Source organism: Sinocyclocheilus anshuiensis, unplaced genomic scaffold, assembly GCF_001515605.1.
Source record: "Sinocyclocheilus anshuiensis isolate Anshui unplaced genomic scaffold, SAMN03320099.WGS_v1.1 scaffold329, whole genome shotgun sequence".
Lineage (NCBI taxonomy): Eukaryota > Metazoa > Chordata > Actinopteri > Cypriniformes > Cyprinidae > Sinocyclocheilus > Sinocyclocheilus anshuiensis.
The window spans coordinates 1234843-1254360 of NW_015540881.1; the positions used below are offsets into that span (position 1 = coordinate 1234843).

The 19518-nt window shown below is 35.9% G+C and overlaps 4 protein-coding genes across 5 annotated transcripts in view; all 4 read left to right on the forward strand.

Moving 5' to 3' along the window:
- LOC107688476 (cAMP-specific 3',5'-cyclic phosphodiesterase 4D-like) overlaps positions 1–2779 on the forward strand; it is a 46526-nt gene extending 43747 nt beyond the window's left edge. For both annotated transcript variants that reach the window (XM_016486155.1, XM_016486156.1), the window contains one exon: positions 378–2779. In XM_016486155.1, the coding sequence (XP_016341641.1) occupies positions 378–869 (492 nt within the window). In that variant the 3' untranslated portion in view covers positions 870–2779. The remainder of the gene's footprint in view (positions 1–377) is intronic.
- Positions 1–10341, forward strand: part of LOC107688479 (ras-related protein Rab-3A-like) — a 23258-nt gene extending 12917 nt beyond the window's left edge. Inside the window, exons 3-7 of the mRNA XM_016486158.1 lie at positions 3679–3716; positions 5693–5920; positions 6026–6144; positions 7942–8066; positions 8178–10341. Of these exons, the coding sequence (XP_016341644.1) occupies positions 5693–5920; positions 6026–6144; positions 7942–8066; positions 8178–8368 (663 nt within the window). The 5' untranslated portion in view covers positions 3679–3716 and the 3' untranslated portion in view covers positions 8369–10341. The remainder of the gene's footprint in view (positions 1–3678; positions 3717–5692; positions 5921–6025; positions 6145–7941; positions 8067–8177) is intronic.
- A 1012-nt stretch (positions 10342–11353) lies between these two features.
- On the forward strand, positions 11354–16005 carry LOC107688482 (ras-related protein Rab-3A-like). The gene is made up of 4 exons (XM_016486162.1): positions 11354–11583; positions 11689–11807; positions 13605–13729; positions 13841–16005. Exons 1-4 carry the CDS (start codon positions 11356–11358, stop codon positions 14029–14031), a joined length of 663 nt encoding a protein of 220 aa, XP_016341648.1. The 5' UTR covers positions 11354–11355; the 3' UTR covers positions 14032–16005.
- LOC107688481 (zinc finger protein ZIC 4) lies at positions 14026–17633 on the forward strand. The gene is made up of 4 exons (XM_016486161.1): positions 14026–14100; positions 16385–17018; positions 17105–17268; positions 17478–17633. Exons 1-4 carry the CDS (start codon positions 14074–14076, stop codon positions 17562–17564), a joined length of 912 nt encoding a protein of 303 aa, XP_016341647.1. The 5' UTR covers positions 14026–14073; the 3' UTR covers positions 17565–17633.
- Positions 17634–19518: the final 1885 nt, after the last annotated feature.

Here is a 19518-nt window from a genome sequence, read left to right on the forward strand (position 1 = left end):
CTAATCTTTCTATATTAATAATTTCCATTTCTAATAATTTCTAATAATCATCATTATATACAGATAAAATTGGATATGAAATTATAGATATTGATATTATATAATAATGTAAAATTTGTATTATAAAAATACAATAATTATATTATTATTATATAAAATACAACAACTATAATAATAATTTATCATTATGTAATAATTTTTAAGACATATATATATACATATATATATATATATATACACAGACATACTATTTATTTTAACTATATTAACAGGCTTAATCAATCAAGTAACACTTGTACACAATTATTAGTGTTTAAATCCCCTGTTGTAGAATGACAATACAAACTCATATTAACTGCTCATTCCCCATCCATCAGGTGGGCTTTATTGACTACATCGTGCACCCGCTATGGGAGACCTGGGCGGATCTGGTTCATCCTGATGCCCAGGAGATTCTCGACACGCTGGAGGACAACCGTGAGTGGTACCAGAGCTTGATCCCCCACAGTCCCACCTCCACCCCTAAGGACAAGGGCGGTGTGGTCGGGATGGGAGCGATAGGTGGAGGCATCACCTCAGCGGGGGAGAAATTCCAGTTTGAACTGACCTTAGAGGAGGAAGGGGAGTCTGACATCGAGAGTCCCATGGACGAAGAGTTCACTTCCACCACACAGGATTCCTCCAGGACAGATCCAGAAGGCAAACATCCGTCTTCGGCTCCCCGCTCACAGCAAGCCAACCTGACCGCTCGCTCCCCTGGCTGCAGGACAATGTCTTTTAAGATGGCCGAGCCGCCAGACAGTGAAGATGAAGATAGAGAACTTGACCAAGAAGGGAAAAGCGTGTCTTGCCTGCGTCTGGGAACATAACACTAGGGCACTTTTTCATTGCGTTCTTTTTTCTTCTTTCGTACCTCTTCCTCACCACCTCCCTATCCCTCTCCATCCCATTCTTAGCTTCCTCGGGTGGAGGCGACGCAGTGCAGGAGAGCAAAGGAGAGGTAGGAAAGCTTCCACAGGACGTTTTTATACAGTAGTCACCTTGCACTGGAGAAGGCTCCTACTCTACGGACTGTCAAAGCGCGAAGCTTTCTTAAAAAGTTCTCGGTCTCGTGACTTCGGGATGCCATTCGGCTTGAGACTGAGAGGAAACGTCCTCAAGTGTGTTCCTGTGACATCCCAGGTTTAAAGTTAATGAACAAGTGGAGCCGTCCAAACATATTGATCGATAAACAGGACACTTTTTATGTGAGACGTATGTGCACTAAAATGTTTTTAAAAAGATACACTGTTGACTTAAAGCTGGTCTAATAATAGCTGAACAGAACAACCTAACCTTAACACAACAGAACATCTCAGGATTCAAAGAAACGATTGCTTTCATGTAGCAAACAGCTTGAGGGTACCCACATAGTGACCGCCGTCTTCCTTGGATCACTATGTAAGTCGAGCCAAGATTGTGATCTTTTCTATTAGTATGTGTCGCCACCTAGTGCTTAATAGTGGAACTGGAGCCACGTTTATGGGATTTAGCACTCCAGCCGAACACGGTGGCTCTGCGTTGTTGTTCCTTTGCACAGATTATACTCATCTGACCGTTTTAACTTAAAACCCTTCTCACCTTTATTTGTAGGAATGCTGCTTTAATTTAAGGCATTCACATGGTTTACATATGCTTCTCGTTTATTTTTCTATTCTGCTTCATCCAAAGCATGAGCGCAAGCATTATTACATTGTGCGTCACGGTTTTAAAACGGCTTGCTTCTGATATTCTAGGTAGCACTTTAGAAGATATCTTTGTCATTGCCAAACGTAGCTCCATCAGTAAGGGCTGGAGTCATTCTTAACGTACAGAAGACAAGGATTCGCCGTGATCTGCAGGGTAACCAGCATGTGTATGCACCCTGTATAGTAAGTTGGTCTCTGGAAGGCTGGTCTAGCTTGGAAACCCACATTAGCTGTATAGGAAGTGATCGGTGTCCTTAAACCACATGTGTAGTTTCTCTCTCTTTCTGTGCTGGTCACACTGAAAAAAATAAGAGGTATCTTAACATCTTTGCAAATGTATGATGTCTAAACAAATGTTCTAAAATGAGAGCTGTGCGCTACAAGATAACACATTAAGCCAAAGTTCGTTTTCTGTGCCAGACCTTTTGTGTTCTTTGGTTTTTGGTGATTGATCAGTGCTCTGGGACACAGCCATTAGCCAATGACAGTACAAGTGCCAAGCAAGCATGATCCATGCTGTACTGTAATTTCCATGTTGCCACTGGCTAATTTCCATCAATGACATCTACTACTGTCAGTAACATACTGATTTAAGCATTTAGTTTTCTTTTATTTTGTTATTCAAAACTGTCGATTTGTCAAGCTGAAATGTTATTTAAGAGTATTCATGATTAATAAGTCTTTCTGACTCGGTGTGCTCATTGTAAATCAGATTATTTGTGTCCTTTTTATACCGTGGTATGCATTGTAATATTGGATACAGTGAATCTTTGTATGTAAGTGGATTACAGTACAGGGGGCTTTTAATTATTGGCTATATGTTCATCTTAATGTCAGTCTGTGCTCTTTAGCAATGTTTCATGTGGTGAAAGAAATGCTGAGTGGCCATGCAAAGTTCGACTGACTGTATCCACACGGCACACCTCTGTTTGGTCTTTTCTGTCGCAGATCTGACAATCCCAGCAGTACTGTTTACCACTACAACGCTGTTACTAATGTTGCTGTGATCGTTTTCATGTTCCCAATGCCAATAAACGAGGAAATATTAGTAAGCTGGACTCATTTGTGTTATATTGAAACCCAGTACCATAATATATAAATAATAAATGCTTTGGTAAATTATAAGATTGCAATTGGGCAAAAAGTTGAAATAATAATATAAATCATAATCATGACGTAAAGTTGAATTTATTATATGAAAAGTTAAAATAATGACAAATGATGGCAGTGGTCAAAATGATGGCATAAAAAGCCAAAATGATGACAAAAAGATTAATTATGACATTAAAAGTTCACAAAAATTACATAAGTAATAGTTAAGACAAAAGTCGAAGTTATGACATTTCTATTTGTTGTCATAATTTTGACTGTCATAATTTATTTTGATTGTCATTATTTTGAATTTGTCATAATCATAACTTAGTATGTCATTATTTTGACTTTATGTAATGTTATAATTATGACTTTTTAATAATTATGACTTATAATAGTGATTTATCTATCTTATAATTATGACTATTTCATAAAAAGACTGAGCATCATGATCTCGTTATAATTTTAGCTGCGATTTTTAATCTCATAAAGATAACTTTTCATCTTAGTATGTATGACTTAATATGTAATAGTTAAATTTAGACTTTTAGATCATAATTTCTCTTATGGCATAGTTAAGATTTTTTATCTTATAATTATGACTTTTTATCCCATAATTATGACTCTTATGATTTCATTGAAATTGTGAAATGTAAGAAATTATGACTTGAAAATACTGAAATGGGAATCCACAGTATTGATTTAAAACATCTCAACAACTAGCAAATGCTCTTGTTGCTTCATGCATCAGACCGCTAAATCGTTAACGTGACAGAGCGGACGTGTAATTGGCTCATCCACATGTCAGTCATTGTTTAGCCCCGCCCCCAGCTGGCTCCCGTCGAGTGACGAAAGCAAGAGCGCATCCAAACCGCTCCAAATAAACCTCCTGTTAAGGTAAACTGAGCTTTCTCTGGCAACATCTTGCCGCTTCACCTTGCATTTATTTCGGAATGACAAAGAAGTCGCATAGAAACATCAGGAAATCAATGGTTTAGATTTAAAAACAGCGTAACCTTCATTTGACATCGCTAACTGGGATGGATCATAAACAGCCTCTGCTGTATAATCCATCGCTGCATGCTACAAACTAACGTCAACTGGCTTTTGACACTCAGCACATTGTCGCTGGCAGTTATGATGAATACTGTCTGTTTGATCGATGGAATGTTAGTCACTCACTGACCCGAATAAAAACGGAAATCAGTCCGTGTGTGTTAAGCGGATAGATGCTAACCGGAGCTCAACTGATTTAACCACTATCAGCCATACAGCAGTCTCGCTCTCACAGGCTGCCATTTATTTTAAACGTCTCGATTGGACAATTGGCTCGTAAACGTAGCTGCACTTTTCATACACAAAGGTTTCTTGCTCTAATCTTGTACGCCAAGCCTGAGCCATATGTTTGAATTAAGCCTCGATGTGTGCCTGGCTGATCAGGTGGCCTGACAAATAACAGACTAAACAGAGCAGGAATAAACATTCAGGGATTGGTTTGTCTCTATATGGGAAAGAAAGAACCCCCTTGGTCTTCCATGATAAAATGGGAATATTAGAATAATCTTCCCCTGATATTGTTGGTGTGCTAAGGTCCTGAGCTAAGCACAGGGTTTAGCCGGCACAAAACCTTTGAAATCCTTGGCTACACGGACTGCCTAGCTCAATCCATAAGGATACAGGCACAGTGCAGGTTACACCCTCTATTCACTTTGAATTTGTGTTGTAATTCAGCAAACAGGCTGTGAATAAGAAAACATATTTGATTCAACACATTGCCAGGAACCGTTTCTGACACAATGAACAGTTGAACATTGTGCTGCTGTATAAGAATAATCAGCCTTGTACTGTAGTTATGTCAGTTTTCTTATCTGATTGCTTCTACAGTGAATGTCTAGAGAATACATAACGTACTATAGTCACTCATGACATGATTCAGTTCATTGGAAAAGACTCATTATACTAGTTATTTGTTACAAAAAGTTCCAGTTAATGTGCAGTATGCAGATAAATTTGGCTGTTATTGTTCACTAAAATAACTTGTTTTCATAAATTGTCTGACATTGCAAAACCACCAGTTTTTTTATTTTTATTTTACGTGGTTTATACATAGCAGCTGTCTAAAATCTTTTCTTTTTTATTAAGTATGTTTGTTAGCCTACATCTGTTCATTTCATTATCCACATGAATAAAAAAGGCTTTTTCCCAAATCTCTACTAGTCCTAGCTGAGATACCAGAGATAACCATCCCAAAAGTTAGAGATATTTTAACTTGTGCATTTATAAGAAGAAAAAACTGCACAAATGAGAGAAATCTCAAACCTGATTTTTTTGTACTTTGCTGGGTACCCTCTAAAAAGATTTAGGACTGAGACTTGAACCCTTCCCATTATTAATTGACTGTCAAAATGGAAAATTTAGCCATCTTCATAATTACTTTTTTAAAATTTATTTCTAAGTCCAAGGAACAAGAATGTGCAAAACAGCATATATACAGTACGTGTAACCTGAAATATACACTAAAGGTCAGTTTTTGCTCCAAAGAGCTAGAACCTAAACCAAGATATTGAGGTTTCCATAAATGTATAACTGAAAATTTGTTCCAAGTCAAGACCCAAACGTAAGCCACTGTAATTAAACCAAAGCTGTGTCCAAAATCACATACTGTCTAGAAAGTATTTGGTTTGAAACTTGCTTCACCACTGTTAAAAAAGTATGTTCTACTGTAGAACTGTATGAATATGAGTATGAATAAAATGTAGTACATCTGCCACGTTGTTATCCATCCATTACGCTTGAATGTACTGTACGTCACAATATGGAAGAAGAGATTTATCGCAATTCTATAAATCACCTTCTTTGTTTTATTGTTACAGATGGCCTCAGCAAATGATGCTCGATATGGACAAAAAGAGTCTGCGGATCAGAACTTTGACTTCATGTTTAAGATCCTGATCATTGGTAACAGCAGTGTCGGCAAAACCAGTTTCCTGTTCCGCTATGCTGATGACTCCTTCACACCTGCTTTCGTCAGCACTGTCGGCATAGACTTCAAAGTGAAGACCATCTACTGGAACGACAAGAGGATAAAGCTCCAAATATGGGTGAGGAGTTCCTTATCGTTTTCATTTTTTCTTTCCGCTAGAGTCTTGAGTTTTGTGTTAGAGTAAGGAGTAAGTTTTATTCACTCCAACTTCTGTATATTTCAGGACACTGCTGGGCAGGAGAGGTACAGGACCATCACCACAGCATACTATCGTGGAGCAATGGGCTTCATTCTGATGTATGACATCACCAGCGAGGATTCCTTTAATGCCGTTCAGGACTGGTACGATAGTGCTTGTTTTTGTCCGTGGCTCATAAAATTGACACATTTGCAAAGATGCGACCTAGTTTCTGTCTAAACACGGACTGTCCTGAGAGCATGCGCTATATTTTTCAGCAACCAGGTGCGATGTGATATGATTCCAGCAACAAGTAATTAATCCACTTTAAACATGAAATTGCTACACAACATGACACAATCACATCGGTCAAAAGTCGGCACTAAATGAAACTTAACAGCAGCACCATTTTAAGTGAGCAGGGCGTCAAAACAGCGGAGCGGATCACATAACAAGCGCTCATGGTTGTTTATTGTAAATATCTTTCAGCGCTATATCCTCTAGTATTTTTATCTAAAGCCAAACGAGCTTTATTCAAGCCCTTTCAGCTCCGTGCGTTTTCTCTCTCTCCGGACGCTCGCCGGCGCCAAGTTTAAGAGCTGCGGATGACACGGTTATTTTAACAACAACAGAAACACCATGAGCAGCAAAATTATAGATTACTTTCACTAAAACAGCAGAAAAAAAACAATGCTGCAAATATAGTTATTTTTCTTACTATCTATTTATCTATCTATAACCTATGACTGTTCAAACCAGATGTGACAAGACGTTTCTGATCTACATTTAGCATTATTAATCTGTAGGCTAAGAACATTTAAAAAAATACGTAATTATATTTGGGAAAATTGTTGTTAGATGACTAGGATGGAACTTCAAAACTTTGAAACTGTTAGTTAACTTTCTTTTCTGCTAAAGATGAGAACGCTTTGATTGTTGTAGCTACATTGTTTTTAGTAGATGCTGCTTTTAAGTAAAATATTAAAATAGTATAGATTTCAGGAGGAAAACCCTGAACAGAAGTATTTTTTCTGTCACATGGCCTCGCATGTATCTAAATGTGAAAATACAATACATGTAAAAATGTTTTGGTTTTTTTTGTCCGGATCTTTGCTTGGAAGAAAATATAGAGGCTGTGCCTCTTGGAGCTTTAATTGATTACCCCTGACTTATATCATAAAGAAATACTTTATTTGTATGGTTTTGTAATATCTGTGTCACATATTTCCTTATGTGTCATGGTAGATCGGACTCTTATTATAGAATTTGATTACATTTGATTTTGAACATGGTAATGAATTAAAATATATAACAGGCTGGATGTACAATAACCTTACATCTTAACACACTTTTTTTTTTTTTACAAAGCAGATCATAGATCTTATATTTTGTCTATAGTTTATAAAACAGCTTCGTAAATAGAAAGACTTTAATACATGAATTCTGAATGGAATTTTTTTAGCAAGCCATTAAATGACTTGAGACTCGACTCAGACTTGTGACCAAAGACTCCAGACTTGACTCAGACTCCAGCGAAAAAGATTTCAGACTTGACTTGGACTCCAAGTTAAAGAATTGTGAACATCTCTGGTATATATATATATATATATATATGAGTCATATGAGTCATAATAAATATATGGCAAAAGTCATCACAACCTGCTATTCTTAACATCCATAAAGTTAAATGAATTAAATGAATAAAACCATACATGGAAGTAAATCTTTACCACCTGATACACAAGGAAACAGTGTCAAAGGCATTTAGCCTATTAAAAAGAACTTCTCATTATCTTGTATTTTATTATTATTATTATTATTATTATTGATATTTAATTACAAATATTTAATTTATTTTAATGATTAAATGTCTTTTTAACATGTTTATATATAAATGTTAATTACAGTAGCATTTAGGCAGTTCAGATGCTTTTTCTTAATGACTCGTTTACTGCTCTTAGGTCCACACAGATTAAGACATATTCATGGGACAATGCTCAAGTGCTGCTGGTGGGAAATAAGTGTGACATGGAAGACGAGAGAGTGGTTGCTTCAGAGAGAGGAAGACAGCTGTCTGAACAGCTAGGTGCGTTTTCCTGAACAGAAGGTTTTCCACTTGAATTTCCTTCTTGTTTTCTCGTAGCTCTTAGTTTAGTTTGAATATAATAGTGCCTTTTACTTCTTTTGACTGTCACAGGCTTTGAGTTCTTTGAGGCCAGTGCCAAGGACAACATTAACGTGAAGCAGGCATTTGAGCAGCTGGTGGACATAATCTGTGAGAGGATGGCAGAGAATCCGGAGTCGGCGGACCCGTCCACCACGGGGAACAGGCAGGGCCCTCAGCTCAGTGAGCAGCCACAGCGCTCCCACAAAGACTGTGCTTGCTAAGGGTCACTCACAACCTCTCCACCATTCCCAGCAGATTGAACAATGGACACTCTAGGAAAGAAGGCTTTGGTAAGAGAAGAGCTGATGGGATGCAGCTGAGAACCTGTCCTCTCTCTGTCCCTCTTGTGAGATTGACATCAGTGCATTTTTATTTCTCTTATATTGATATAGGTAACCAATGCTCCTCTCATCTCTTAAGAATTGGAATAATTTAATATCTTTTTGACTTTGGGGTCAAATTAATTCCAATGTGAAATTGGGTGAATCACATTTGGTTTTGGTACACTGTCTGCTAAAACGTACTTCTAAATGTTGCTAAATGTTCATGAGCACTTCTTAGGTATGTTTTTGGATTCATCAAGTTCAAATTCACACAAATATCCTTAATACATTGCCAGGAGATATTATCCTTAACAGAAAAATATACATTTAGGACCAGGTTGTTGTGTGGAAACCATCAGCATAAAGGCTCATCCCAAGATGGAACATTTGAATGAATCCTAAGCTTGAATTGTTCATAAGTACTGTTTCACTCTTAATTTTTAAATTAAAGAGTGAAAACGAAATGCACACTAATTAATTTGCTCCCTATTCTTTTTTAAATAACAGCAGGTGTATTTTGTAAAACATATATTATATAAGCAAAAACGGTATATGTGAGATAATAGATGTAATTAGGAAAAAATCATTATGATGTGCTTAATTGCTTCTTGTTTTATAATATGAAGGAATTAATGAAGTTAAGTGTATTATCAGTTACATGTTCTGCTTTTACTCCGGTTCCTACATACAGGTGGTCTCAAACTCCTCATTGTACCATAACGGAAGTGTGTGAGTGTGTGTGCATGTTAGTATGTCATCCTAGTATTTTGTCGATGTTTCGTTTTTACAAGCATAGATGAGGATTACTGCTGTTCTACGGCTGAAAACACAATAAAAGCTTTAATGAAAAGAGAACCTAAATCAAAGAATAGCAGCTAATGAGTTTGTGGACGAGACTGTATTTTGAAAAACTGTAATATTAAAACAAAAAGCATTGTAATTCTCATTTAGGCATTAGAAAACAGATACTATATGCACCACTGATTGATCACTAGAGTATTAACATATGTTAATGCCCACAATAATGTTATTTTTGTAATTAGGTATGTTAATTTACTGCATTATTTATTGCTTATTTATTAACATGCGTTTTTGTTGGTGTATGTGTTCTGCGTTCGATTAAGAGGGCTACTGCTATACTTACAGAATAGGCTTGGACATCTGAAATGTCTCGCTTTTATAAATCACAGAGTTTTAAACACAAAAGGCAATGTATGTTTGAAAACATCATGTTTGTAGAAGTATGTGTTGGTTTCCCCCTATGCAATTCAGAAGCTTTGTTATACCAAAATAGTCACTGGATATGCAGGGATATTGTTTTAAGGTAATTGATGATTTATACCCTTCATTTAAAACCTTTTTTACAGTCCAACAAATGGCAAACCACTGGGATTTCCTTTTTTATACAGAGAAATTTGACACATTAGTTTGCTTTATATGCAGAGTAATCACTGTTAAAGTAGAAGCCATAAAACTGAGTTTTGGATTTGATACACTTTTGTAGTTTTTTTTTATTTAATTACATTTTTTGTAGTTGGCAGTTTGAGTATTGTTTGTGTTGTAATTGTACAATAGTCCTTCAGTTCCAGCACTATGACATATGTCATTTTAAAAATTACAAATCGGTTTTTAATTGATATACATTATGCTGTGTTTCACCCTGGGAGATAATGGTAATAAACCACTGTATTAGCAACTGATATAAGCAGGACACTCACTCTCATGAGTTTTGAGAATCAAGTGACCACTTGCATCTGTTTATTGAGTTCAATAAAAAGCTATGTTTGAAACCTTTAGTGACTTATTGCTGTCATTGTTGACCTTTTATATTGTCTTGACAAAGAGGGGCCTCAAAAAGTTGAGCTCCACTGGCCTATATGGGAGCTGCAAGAACTCGGATGTAATGCTTGGTTTGCTAGTTTATATTGAAGGTTTATGATGTCGTAAGAAACAATGAAGAGTTTGATGCATACTCTGCGTCTTCAGATTATTTATTTATTATCTGATGGCGGCTGAATGACAAGTACAGATGCTAAATAAAGAGAGTCTGGGGAATTGAAATCATCCACATGTTAAACGTACTGTATAAATTACCTTCTTTCACATCCTCATCGCATAATCTAAACATTTTCTCAAGGAAATCAAGATCCGCACAGATTTATAAAGACCTACAGAAACCTGTTACGAATGCTCTGTATTGCATTACAACAGTAATTTGTAAAATATGTCTGCGTTTGGTTCTTGCTTTCAGATGTTTCCCAAAAGTTAGAGATATTTTAACTTGTGCATTTATAAGAAGAAAAAACTGCACAAATGAGAGAAATCTCAAACCTGATTTTTTTGTACTTTGCTGGGTACCCTCTAAAAAGATTTAGGACTGAGACTTGAACCCTTCCCATTATTAATTGACTGTCAAAATGGAAAATTTAGCCATCTTCATAATTACTTTTTTAAAATTTATTTCTAAGTCCAAGGAACAAGAATGTGCAAAACAGCATATATACAGTACGTGTAACCTGAAATATACACTAAAGGTCAGTTTTTGCTCCAAAGAGCTAGAACCTAAACCAAGATATTGAGGTTTCCATAAATGTATAACTGAAAATTTGTTCCAAGTCAAGACCCAAACGTAAGCCACTGTAATTAAACCAAAGCTGTGTCCAAAATCACATACTGTCTAGAAAGTATTTGGTTTGAAACTTGCTTCACCACTGTTAAAAAAGTATGTTCTACTGTAGAACTGTATGAATATGAGTATGAATAAAATGTAGTACATCTGCCACGTTGTTATCCATCCATTACGCTTGAATGTACTGTACGTCACAATATGGAAGAAGAGATTTATCGCAATTCTATAAATCACCTTCTTTGTTTTATTGTTACAGATGGCCTCAGCAAATGATGCTCGATATGGACAAAAAGAGTCTGCGGATCAGAACTTTGACTTCATGTTTAAGATCCTGATCATTGGTAACAGCAGTGTCGGCAAAACCAGTTTCCTGTTCCGCTATGCTGATGACTCCTTCACACCTGCTTTCGTCAGCACTGTCGGCATAGACTTCAAAGTGAAGACCATCTACTGGAACGACAAGAGGATAAAGCTCCAAATATGGGTGAGGAGTTCCTTATCGTTTTCATTTTTTCTTTCCGCTAGAGTCTTGAGTTTTGTGTTAGAGTAAGGAGTAAGTTTTATTCACTCCAACTTCTGTATATTTCAGGACACTGCTGGGCAGGAGAGGTACAGGACCATCACCACAGCATACTATCGTGGAGCAATGGGCTTCATTCTGATGTATGACATCACCAGCGAGGATTCCTTTAATGCCGTTCAGGACTGGTACGATAGTGCTTGTTTTTGTCCGTGGCTCATAAAATTGACACATTTGCAAAGATGCGACCTAGTTTCTGTCTAAACACGGACTGTCCTGAGAGCATGCGCTATATTTTTCAGCAACCAGGTGCGATGTGATATGATTCCAGCAACAAGTAATTAATCCACTTTAAACATGAAATTGCTACACAACATGACACAATCACATCGGTCAAAAGTCGGCACTAAATGAAACTTAACAGCAGCACCATTTTAAGTGAGCAGGGCGTCAAAACAGCGGAGCGGATCACATAACAAGCGCTCATGGTTGTTTATTGTAAATATCTTTCAGCGCTATATCCTCTAGTATTTTTATCTAAAGCCAAACGAGCTTTATTCAAGCCCTTTCAGCTCCGTGCGTTTTCTCTCTCTCCGGACGCTCGCCGGCGCCAAGTTTAAGAGCTGCGGATGACACGGTTATTTTAACAACAACAGAAACACCATGAGCAGCAAAATTATAGATTACTTTCACTAAAACAGCAGAAAAAAAACAATGCTGCAAATATAGTTATTTTTCTTACTATCTATTTATCTATCTATAACCTATGACTGTTCAAACCAGATGTGACAAGACGTTTCTGATCTACATTTAGCATTATTAATCTGTAGGCTAAGAACATTTAAAAAAATACGTAATTATATTTGGGAAAATTGTTGTTAGATGACTAGGATGGAACTTCAAAACTTTGAAACTGTTAGTTAACTTTCTTTTCTGCTAAAGATGAGAACGCTTTGATTGTTGTAGCTACATTGTTTTTAGTAGATGCTGCTTTTAAGTAAAATATAAAAATAGTATAGATTTCAGGAGGAAAACCCTGAACAGAAGTATTTTTTCTGTCACATGGCCTCGCATGTATCTAAATGTGAAAATACAATACATGTAAAAATGTTTTGGTTTTTTTTGTCCGGATCTTTGCTTGGAAGAAAATATAGAGGCTGTGCCTCTTGGAGCTTTAATTGATTACCCCTGACTTATATCATAAAGAAATACTTTATTTGTATGGTTTTGTAATATCTGTGTCACATATTTCCTTATGTGTCATGGTAGATCGGACTCTTATTATAGAATTTGATTACATTTGATTTTGAACATGGTAATGAATTAAAATATATAACAGGCTGGATGTACAATAACCTTACATCTTAACACACTTTTTTTTTTTTTACAAAGCAGATCATAGATCTTATATTTTGTCTATAGTTTATAAAACAGCTTCGTAAATAGAAAGACTTTAATACATGAATTCTGAATGGAATTTTTTTAGCAAGCCATTAAATGACTTGAGACTCGACTCAGACTTGTGACCAAAGACTCCAGACTTGACTCAGACTCCAGCGAAAAAGATTTCAGACTTGACTTGGACTCCAAGTTAAAGAATTGTGAACATCTCTGGTATATATATATATATATATATATGAGTCATAAAATATGCATTAAATATATGGCAAAAGTCATCACAACCTGCTATTCTTAACATCCATAAAGTTAAATGAATAAAAATATGTAAACCATACATGGAAGTAAATCTTTACCACCTGATACACAAGGAAACAGTGTCAAAGGCATTTAGCCTATTAAAAAGAACTTCTCATTATCTTGTATTTTATTATTATTATTATTATTATTATTGATATTTAATTACAAATATTTAATTTATTTTAATGATTAAATGTCTTTTTAACATGTTTATATATAAATGTTAATTACAGTAGCATTTAGGCAGTTCAGATGCTTTTTCTTAATGACTCGTTTACTGCTCTTAGGTCCACACAGATTAAGACATATTCATGGGACAATGCTCAAGTGCTGCTGGTGGGAAATAAGTGTGACATGGAAGACGAGAGAGTGGTTGCTTCAGAGAGAGGAAGACAGCTGTCTGAACAGCTAGGTGCGTTTTCCTGAACAGAAGGTTTTCCACTTGAATTTCCTTCTTGTTTTCTCGTAGCTCTTAGTTTAGTTTGAATATAATAGTGCCTTTTACTTCTTTTGACTGTCACAGGCTTTGAGTTCTTTGAGGCCAGTGCCAAGGACAACATTAACGTGAAGCAGGCATTTGAGCAGCTGGTGGACATAATCTGTGAGAGGATGGCAGAGAATCCGGAGTCGGCGGACCCGTCCACCACGGGGAACAGGCAGGGCCCTCAGCTCAGTGAGCAGCCACAGCGCTCCCACAAAGACTGTGCTTGCTAAGGGTCACTCACAACCTCTCCACCATTCCCAGCAGATTGAACAATGGACACTCTAGGAAAGAAGGCTTTGGTAAGAGAAGAGCTGATGGGATGCAGCTGAGAACCTGTCCTCTCTCTGTCCCTCTTGTGAGATTGACATCAGTGCATTTTTATTTCTCTTATATTGATATAGGTAACCAATGCTCCTCTCATCTCTTAAGAATTGGAATAATTTAATATCTTTTTGACTTTGGGGTCAAATTAATTCCAATGTGAAATTGGGTGAATCACATTTGGTTTTGGTACACTGTCTGCTAAAACGTACTTCTAAATGTTGCTAAATGTTCATGAGCACTTCTTAGGTATGTTTTTGGATTCATCAAGTTCAAATTCACACAAATATCCTTAATACATTGCCAGGAGATATTATCCTTAACAGAAAAATATACATTTAGGACCAGGTTGTTGTGTGGAAACCATCAGCATAAAGGCTCATCCCAAGATGGAACATTTGAATGAATCCTAAGCTTGAATTGTTCATAAGTACTGTTTCACTCTTAATTTTTAAATTAAAGAGTGAAAACGAAATGCACACTAATTAATTTGCTCCCTATTCTTTTTTAAATAACAGCAGGTGTATTTTGTAAAACATATATTATATAAGCAAAAACGGTATATGTGAGATAATAGATGTAATTAGGAAAAAATCATTATGATGTGCTTAATTGCTTCTTGTTTTATAATATGAAGGAATTAATGAAGTTAAGTGTATTATCAGTTACATGTTCTGCTTTTACTCCGGTTCCTACATACAGGTGGTCTCAAACTCCTCATTGTACCATAACGGAAGTGTGTGAGTGTGTGTGCATGTTAGTATGTCATCCTAGTATTTTGTCGATGTTTCGTTTTTACAAGCATAGATGAGGATTACTGCTGTTCTACGGCTGAAAACACAATAAAAGCTTTAATGAAAAGAGAACCTAAATCAAAGAATAGCAGCTAATGAGTTTGTGGACGAGACTGTATTTTGAAAAACTGTAATATTAAAACAAAAAGCATTGTAATTCTCATTTAGGCATTAGAAAACAGATACTATATGCACCACTGATTGATCACTAGAGTATTAACATATGTTAATGCCCACAATAATGTTATTTTTGTAATTAGGTATGTTAATTTACTGCATTATTTATTGCTTATTTATTAACATGCGTTTTTGTTGGTGTATGTGTTCTGCGTTCGATTAAGAGGGCTACTGCTATACTTACAGAATAGGCTTGGACATCTGAAATGTCTCGCTTTTATAAATCACAGAGTTTTAAACACAAAAGGCAATGTATGTTTGAAAACATCATGTTTGTAGAAGTATGTGTTGGTTTCCCCCTATGCAATTCAGAAGCTTTGTTATACCAAAATAGTCACTGGATATGCAGGGATATTGTTTTAAGGTAATTGATGATTTATACCCTTCATTTAAAACCTTTTTTACAGTCCAACAAATGGCAAACCACTGGGATTTCCTTTTTTATACAGAGAAATTTGACACATTAGTTTGCTTTATATGCAGAGTAATCACTGTTAAAGTAGAAGCCATAAAACTGAGTTTTGGATTTGATACACTTTTGTAGTTTTTTTTTATTTAATTACATTTTTTGTAGTTGGCAGTTTGAGTATTGTTTGTGTTGTAATTGTACAATAGTCCTTCAGTTCCAGCACTATGACATATGTCATTTTAAAAATTACAAATCGGTTTTTAATTGATATACATTATGCTGTGTTTCACCCTGGGAGATAATGGTAATAAACCACTGTATTAGCAACTGATATAAGCAGGACACTCACTCTCATGAGTTTTGAGAATCAAGTGACCACTTGCATCTGTTTATTGAGTTCAATAAAAAGCTATGTTTGAAACCTTTAGTGACTTATTGCTGTCATTGTTGACCTTTTATATTGTCTTGACAAAGAGGGGCCTCAAAAAGTTGAGCTCCACTGGCCTATATGGGAGCTGCAAGAACTCGGATGTAATGCTTGGTTTGCTAGTTTATATTGAAGGTTTATGATGTCGTAAGAAACAATGAAGAGTTTGATGCATACTCTGCGTCTTCAGATTATTTATTTATTATCTGATGGCGGCTGAATGACAAGTACAGATGCTAAATAAAGAGAGTCTGGGGAATTGAAATCATCCACATGTTAAACGTACTGTATAAATTACCTTCTTTCACATCCTCATCGCATAATCTAAACATTTTCTCAAGGAAATCAAGATCCGCACAGATTTATAAAGACCTACAGAAACCTGTTACGAATGCTCTGTATTGCATTACAACAGTAATTTGTAAAATATGTCTGCGTTTGGTTCTTGCTTTCAGATGTTTATGGATAATCCTGCTGATGTCTATGGCATTTGTGATGGAGGGATGATGGTGTCCTCGACCATGGATTTTTTGCAATTTAACAGGAGTTTGGTTGAAGTTTCTTGTGGACCAAATGACTCTTCAATCTGTACAGAGGGGTATTCTTCTGTCGTAGATCATGTATTTTATCAGGAACAACAGGAAGTTTGGAATGTGAATGGTTATACACACTTGTGTCCAACAGAAGAGTTTCACTCCACACAGCAAAATGGACAAACACAAGGAGAAAGGTTTATGTTCAACAGTTCAGACATGGATAGATCCAGTCTGAACACAAACCGGTCACGGTTTACCTGCCAGTGGCTGGAGCGATCTGCAGGTGCTCCACAGTGCTGTAAGAAAACCTACTGCACAATGAAGGAGCTCATCTCTCATCTGACAGCGGAGCATGTTAATCTGTCAGGACAATCCAGTTACGTTTGTTTGTGGGAAGACTGTTCTCGTCAAAGGAATCCATTCAAGGCCAAATACAAACTGATCAATCACCTAAGAGTGCACACGGGAGAAAAGCCCTTTCAGTGCTCGTTCGGATGTGGAAGAGCATTTGCACGGGCGGAAAACCTGAAAATTCATGAAAGGACTCATACAGGTAACACTTCAATTGTTGTTGTTGTTTTTTTCTTTTCGTTAATGTTGCATGAGGTGATTGGGTTTCATTTTCTTTTTTTGTTACAGGTGAAAAACCTTTCAGATGCCCTTTTGAGGCCTGTGAAAGGCGTTTTGCAAACAGCAGTGATAAACAAAAGCACATACGGGTCCACGCACCGGAGAAGCAATATATTTGCATGTACTGCACTAAATCATATTCTCATGCGAGCTCCCTCAGAAAACATGCAAAGGTAAATTAGAAATTAAATATGCAGCTCAAATAGTAATATAGACCTGCATTCTACGCTTTACAGATTTTTAAGTGCTTTTACATATCCTATTTTTTACTAAATGTACTTTTTTTGAATGCACTTTTTAAATGTACTTTGTGATTTAATAAGTGAATGATATACGTCATGTAAATTAAGTTCTATTCTATCTCTCTTCTTCATCAATGCAGGTCCACCTGCCAGTCATGGAACCTACTCAGAACTACAATTATGACAGCAGTTATAAAGATCCAAGCCTTTTTCAAATAATATTTTAAGGTGTGCCCTAGTGTAAAATGTAGCAGTTAGCCTATTTTTCATGACCATTCTGGTTAGAAATAAAATCAGAAGTATCAACATGTGAGAAAGGAGCTCCACAACTCTGATACATAATTATAAAAGTTATTGCTGAACAAGAAAAACTATCGCTGAGTCATTTATTACACAGCAATTAATTTTATTTACAATACATCTAAGTAAACAGTCTTTGAAAAGTTTCCCATTTCTGGTCTGTGGAGGATAAATATTAATACATATCATTTGTATTTGTATGTTAGTAGATTGTAGATTGTAAATTGCATGTCAAACAGTTACAGCATGATGTAATATACAGACATATAGTCATTAAGTATATAAATGTGAAACTATTTAGTTATAACTGTCTAAACACAAGTGTTAAGAATGTTTTAATACAAAATCATCTCAGTTTTGTTGTCTTGTAAAGTGATCGTGTTCGATTGAAGTGTAATAAAACATTAAACACTGCACATTTCAGTTTCATTCAGAACAATTTTTTTTTTAATCGGCAACAAACTTAAGAGCATTGTTAATGACACAGCAAAGGGGAAATTGTACATTTGTAAATGTTAATGTGCCCACTTCAGCAGAGGATGATTCTGGAAAAAACCGTGTTCTCTCTCCCTATAGACAGAATAAATCCTCCACACACTGATCTGATATCTCTGAACAGTAATTGCATTCATTAGAACAGGCTGACCGGCGCTAATCACAGCTAATCCATCTGTGGGTTAAAGTTTGGCCTCTAATAAATAATTAGTATAGATTTTACATTTAACTGAAACTGAATTGAAATGGATAGTTCACCCAAAAATGAAAATTACATAATCATTACCCTCAAATTGTTCTAAACCTCTATAACTTTCTTTTTTTCTGTTCAACACATTTGATGAATGTGGGTAACCAAACATTTTCTAGTCCCCACTGACTTCCATAGTATAGAAAAAAACAAAAAATACTATGAGCATTAATGGCTACCAGCAACTGTATGAACTGTGTGTTAAGCATGGATTTTGAACATCTTGAGGGTAAGTGAATGATGTATGTATCCCTTTAAATTTCAATTAATTTCCCAAGTCAAGTCACCTTTATTTATTTATATGTTTAAAATCTATTTTGTGAAGTTTTCTAGTAAGTATCAGGGTTCAATAATATCACATTTTAAATTAAATATGTATTTAATGTTTATTCAGTGTGATTTCACACGTTTAGTTTTAGCAGGCTGTAGTATAGCTGTTTCTAACAATTTATTTTCTGTCAGTTCAAAAAGGGCACATTAAGTGCAGTTGCTATGTAAAGGAGTATATCAACATAATAAAGATTATTTTTCAGAGTGATCCCCAGTGATTCTCATCTGAAGGGTTCTCCCTCTGGACCGAACTATCAGAGTTACCTGTCATCTTAATGTGCAGCTGTCAGCAATTTCCAGCAGTATGACGGGCCTTCAGATGCTCTAATAATGTTCATATGTCCTTCTCATACTTCATTGATTGGTGTTTTCCCTTGAGTGTTTCTTGATTAATATAGCCCCTAAAATCACACTCTACTGTACACTACATCATCAGTGCAGAGTGCGTCACTATATTAGGCTATTGTTAAAAAGTTTGGGTAAAGTTTGTTAGAAACTTGAGATGTAAACATGTGGCCACATGGAGGCAGAGGTGAGACGCACTTCTTTCTATGAAAGGAAGGATTCATTCAATCCTGGCTGGAATAGAGATGATCTCAGGTAGTGAATATGTTACTAGCATTTTGCCCTTTTTTAATATCATCAACAGTGTTGGGGGTAACGCATTACAAGTAACGCGAGTTACGTAATCAGATTACTTTTTTTCAAGTAACTAGTAAAGTAACGCATTACTTTTTTAATTTACAAGAAAATATCTGAGTTACTTTTTCAAAAAAGTAATGCCAGTTACTTTGTTTTCCCATTTA

Coding starts and splice junctions, on each gene's coding strand:
- LOC107688482 (XM_016486162.1), top strand. CDS start 11,356: ATGGCCTCAGCAAATGATGCTCGATATGGACAAAAAGAGTCTGCGGAT. Junction 11,808..13,604: donor TTTAATGCCGTTCAGGACTG/GTACGATAGTGC, acceptor TACTGCTCTTAG/GTCCACACAGATTAAGACAT. Junction 13,730..13,840: donor ACAGCTGTCTGAACAGCTAG/GTGCGTTTTCCT, acceptor TGACTGTCACAG/GCTTTGAGTTCTTTGAGGCC.
- LOC107688481 (XM_016486161.1), top strand. CDS start 14,074: ATGGACACTCTAGGAAAGAAGGCTTTG. Junction 14,101..16,384: donor CTCTAGGAAAGAAGGCTTTG/GTAAGAGAAGAG, acceptor TCTTGCTTTCAG/ATGTTTATGGATAATCCTGC. Junction 17,019..17,104: donor TCATGAAAGGACTCATACAG/GTAACACTTCAA, acceptor TTTTTGTTACAG/GTGAAAAACCTTTCAGATGC.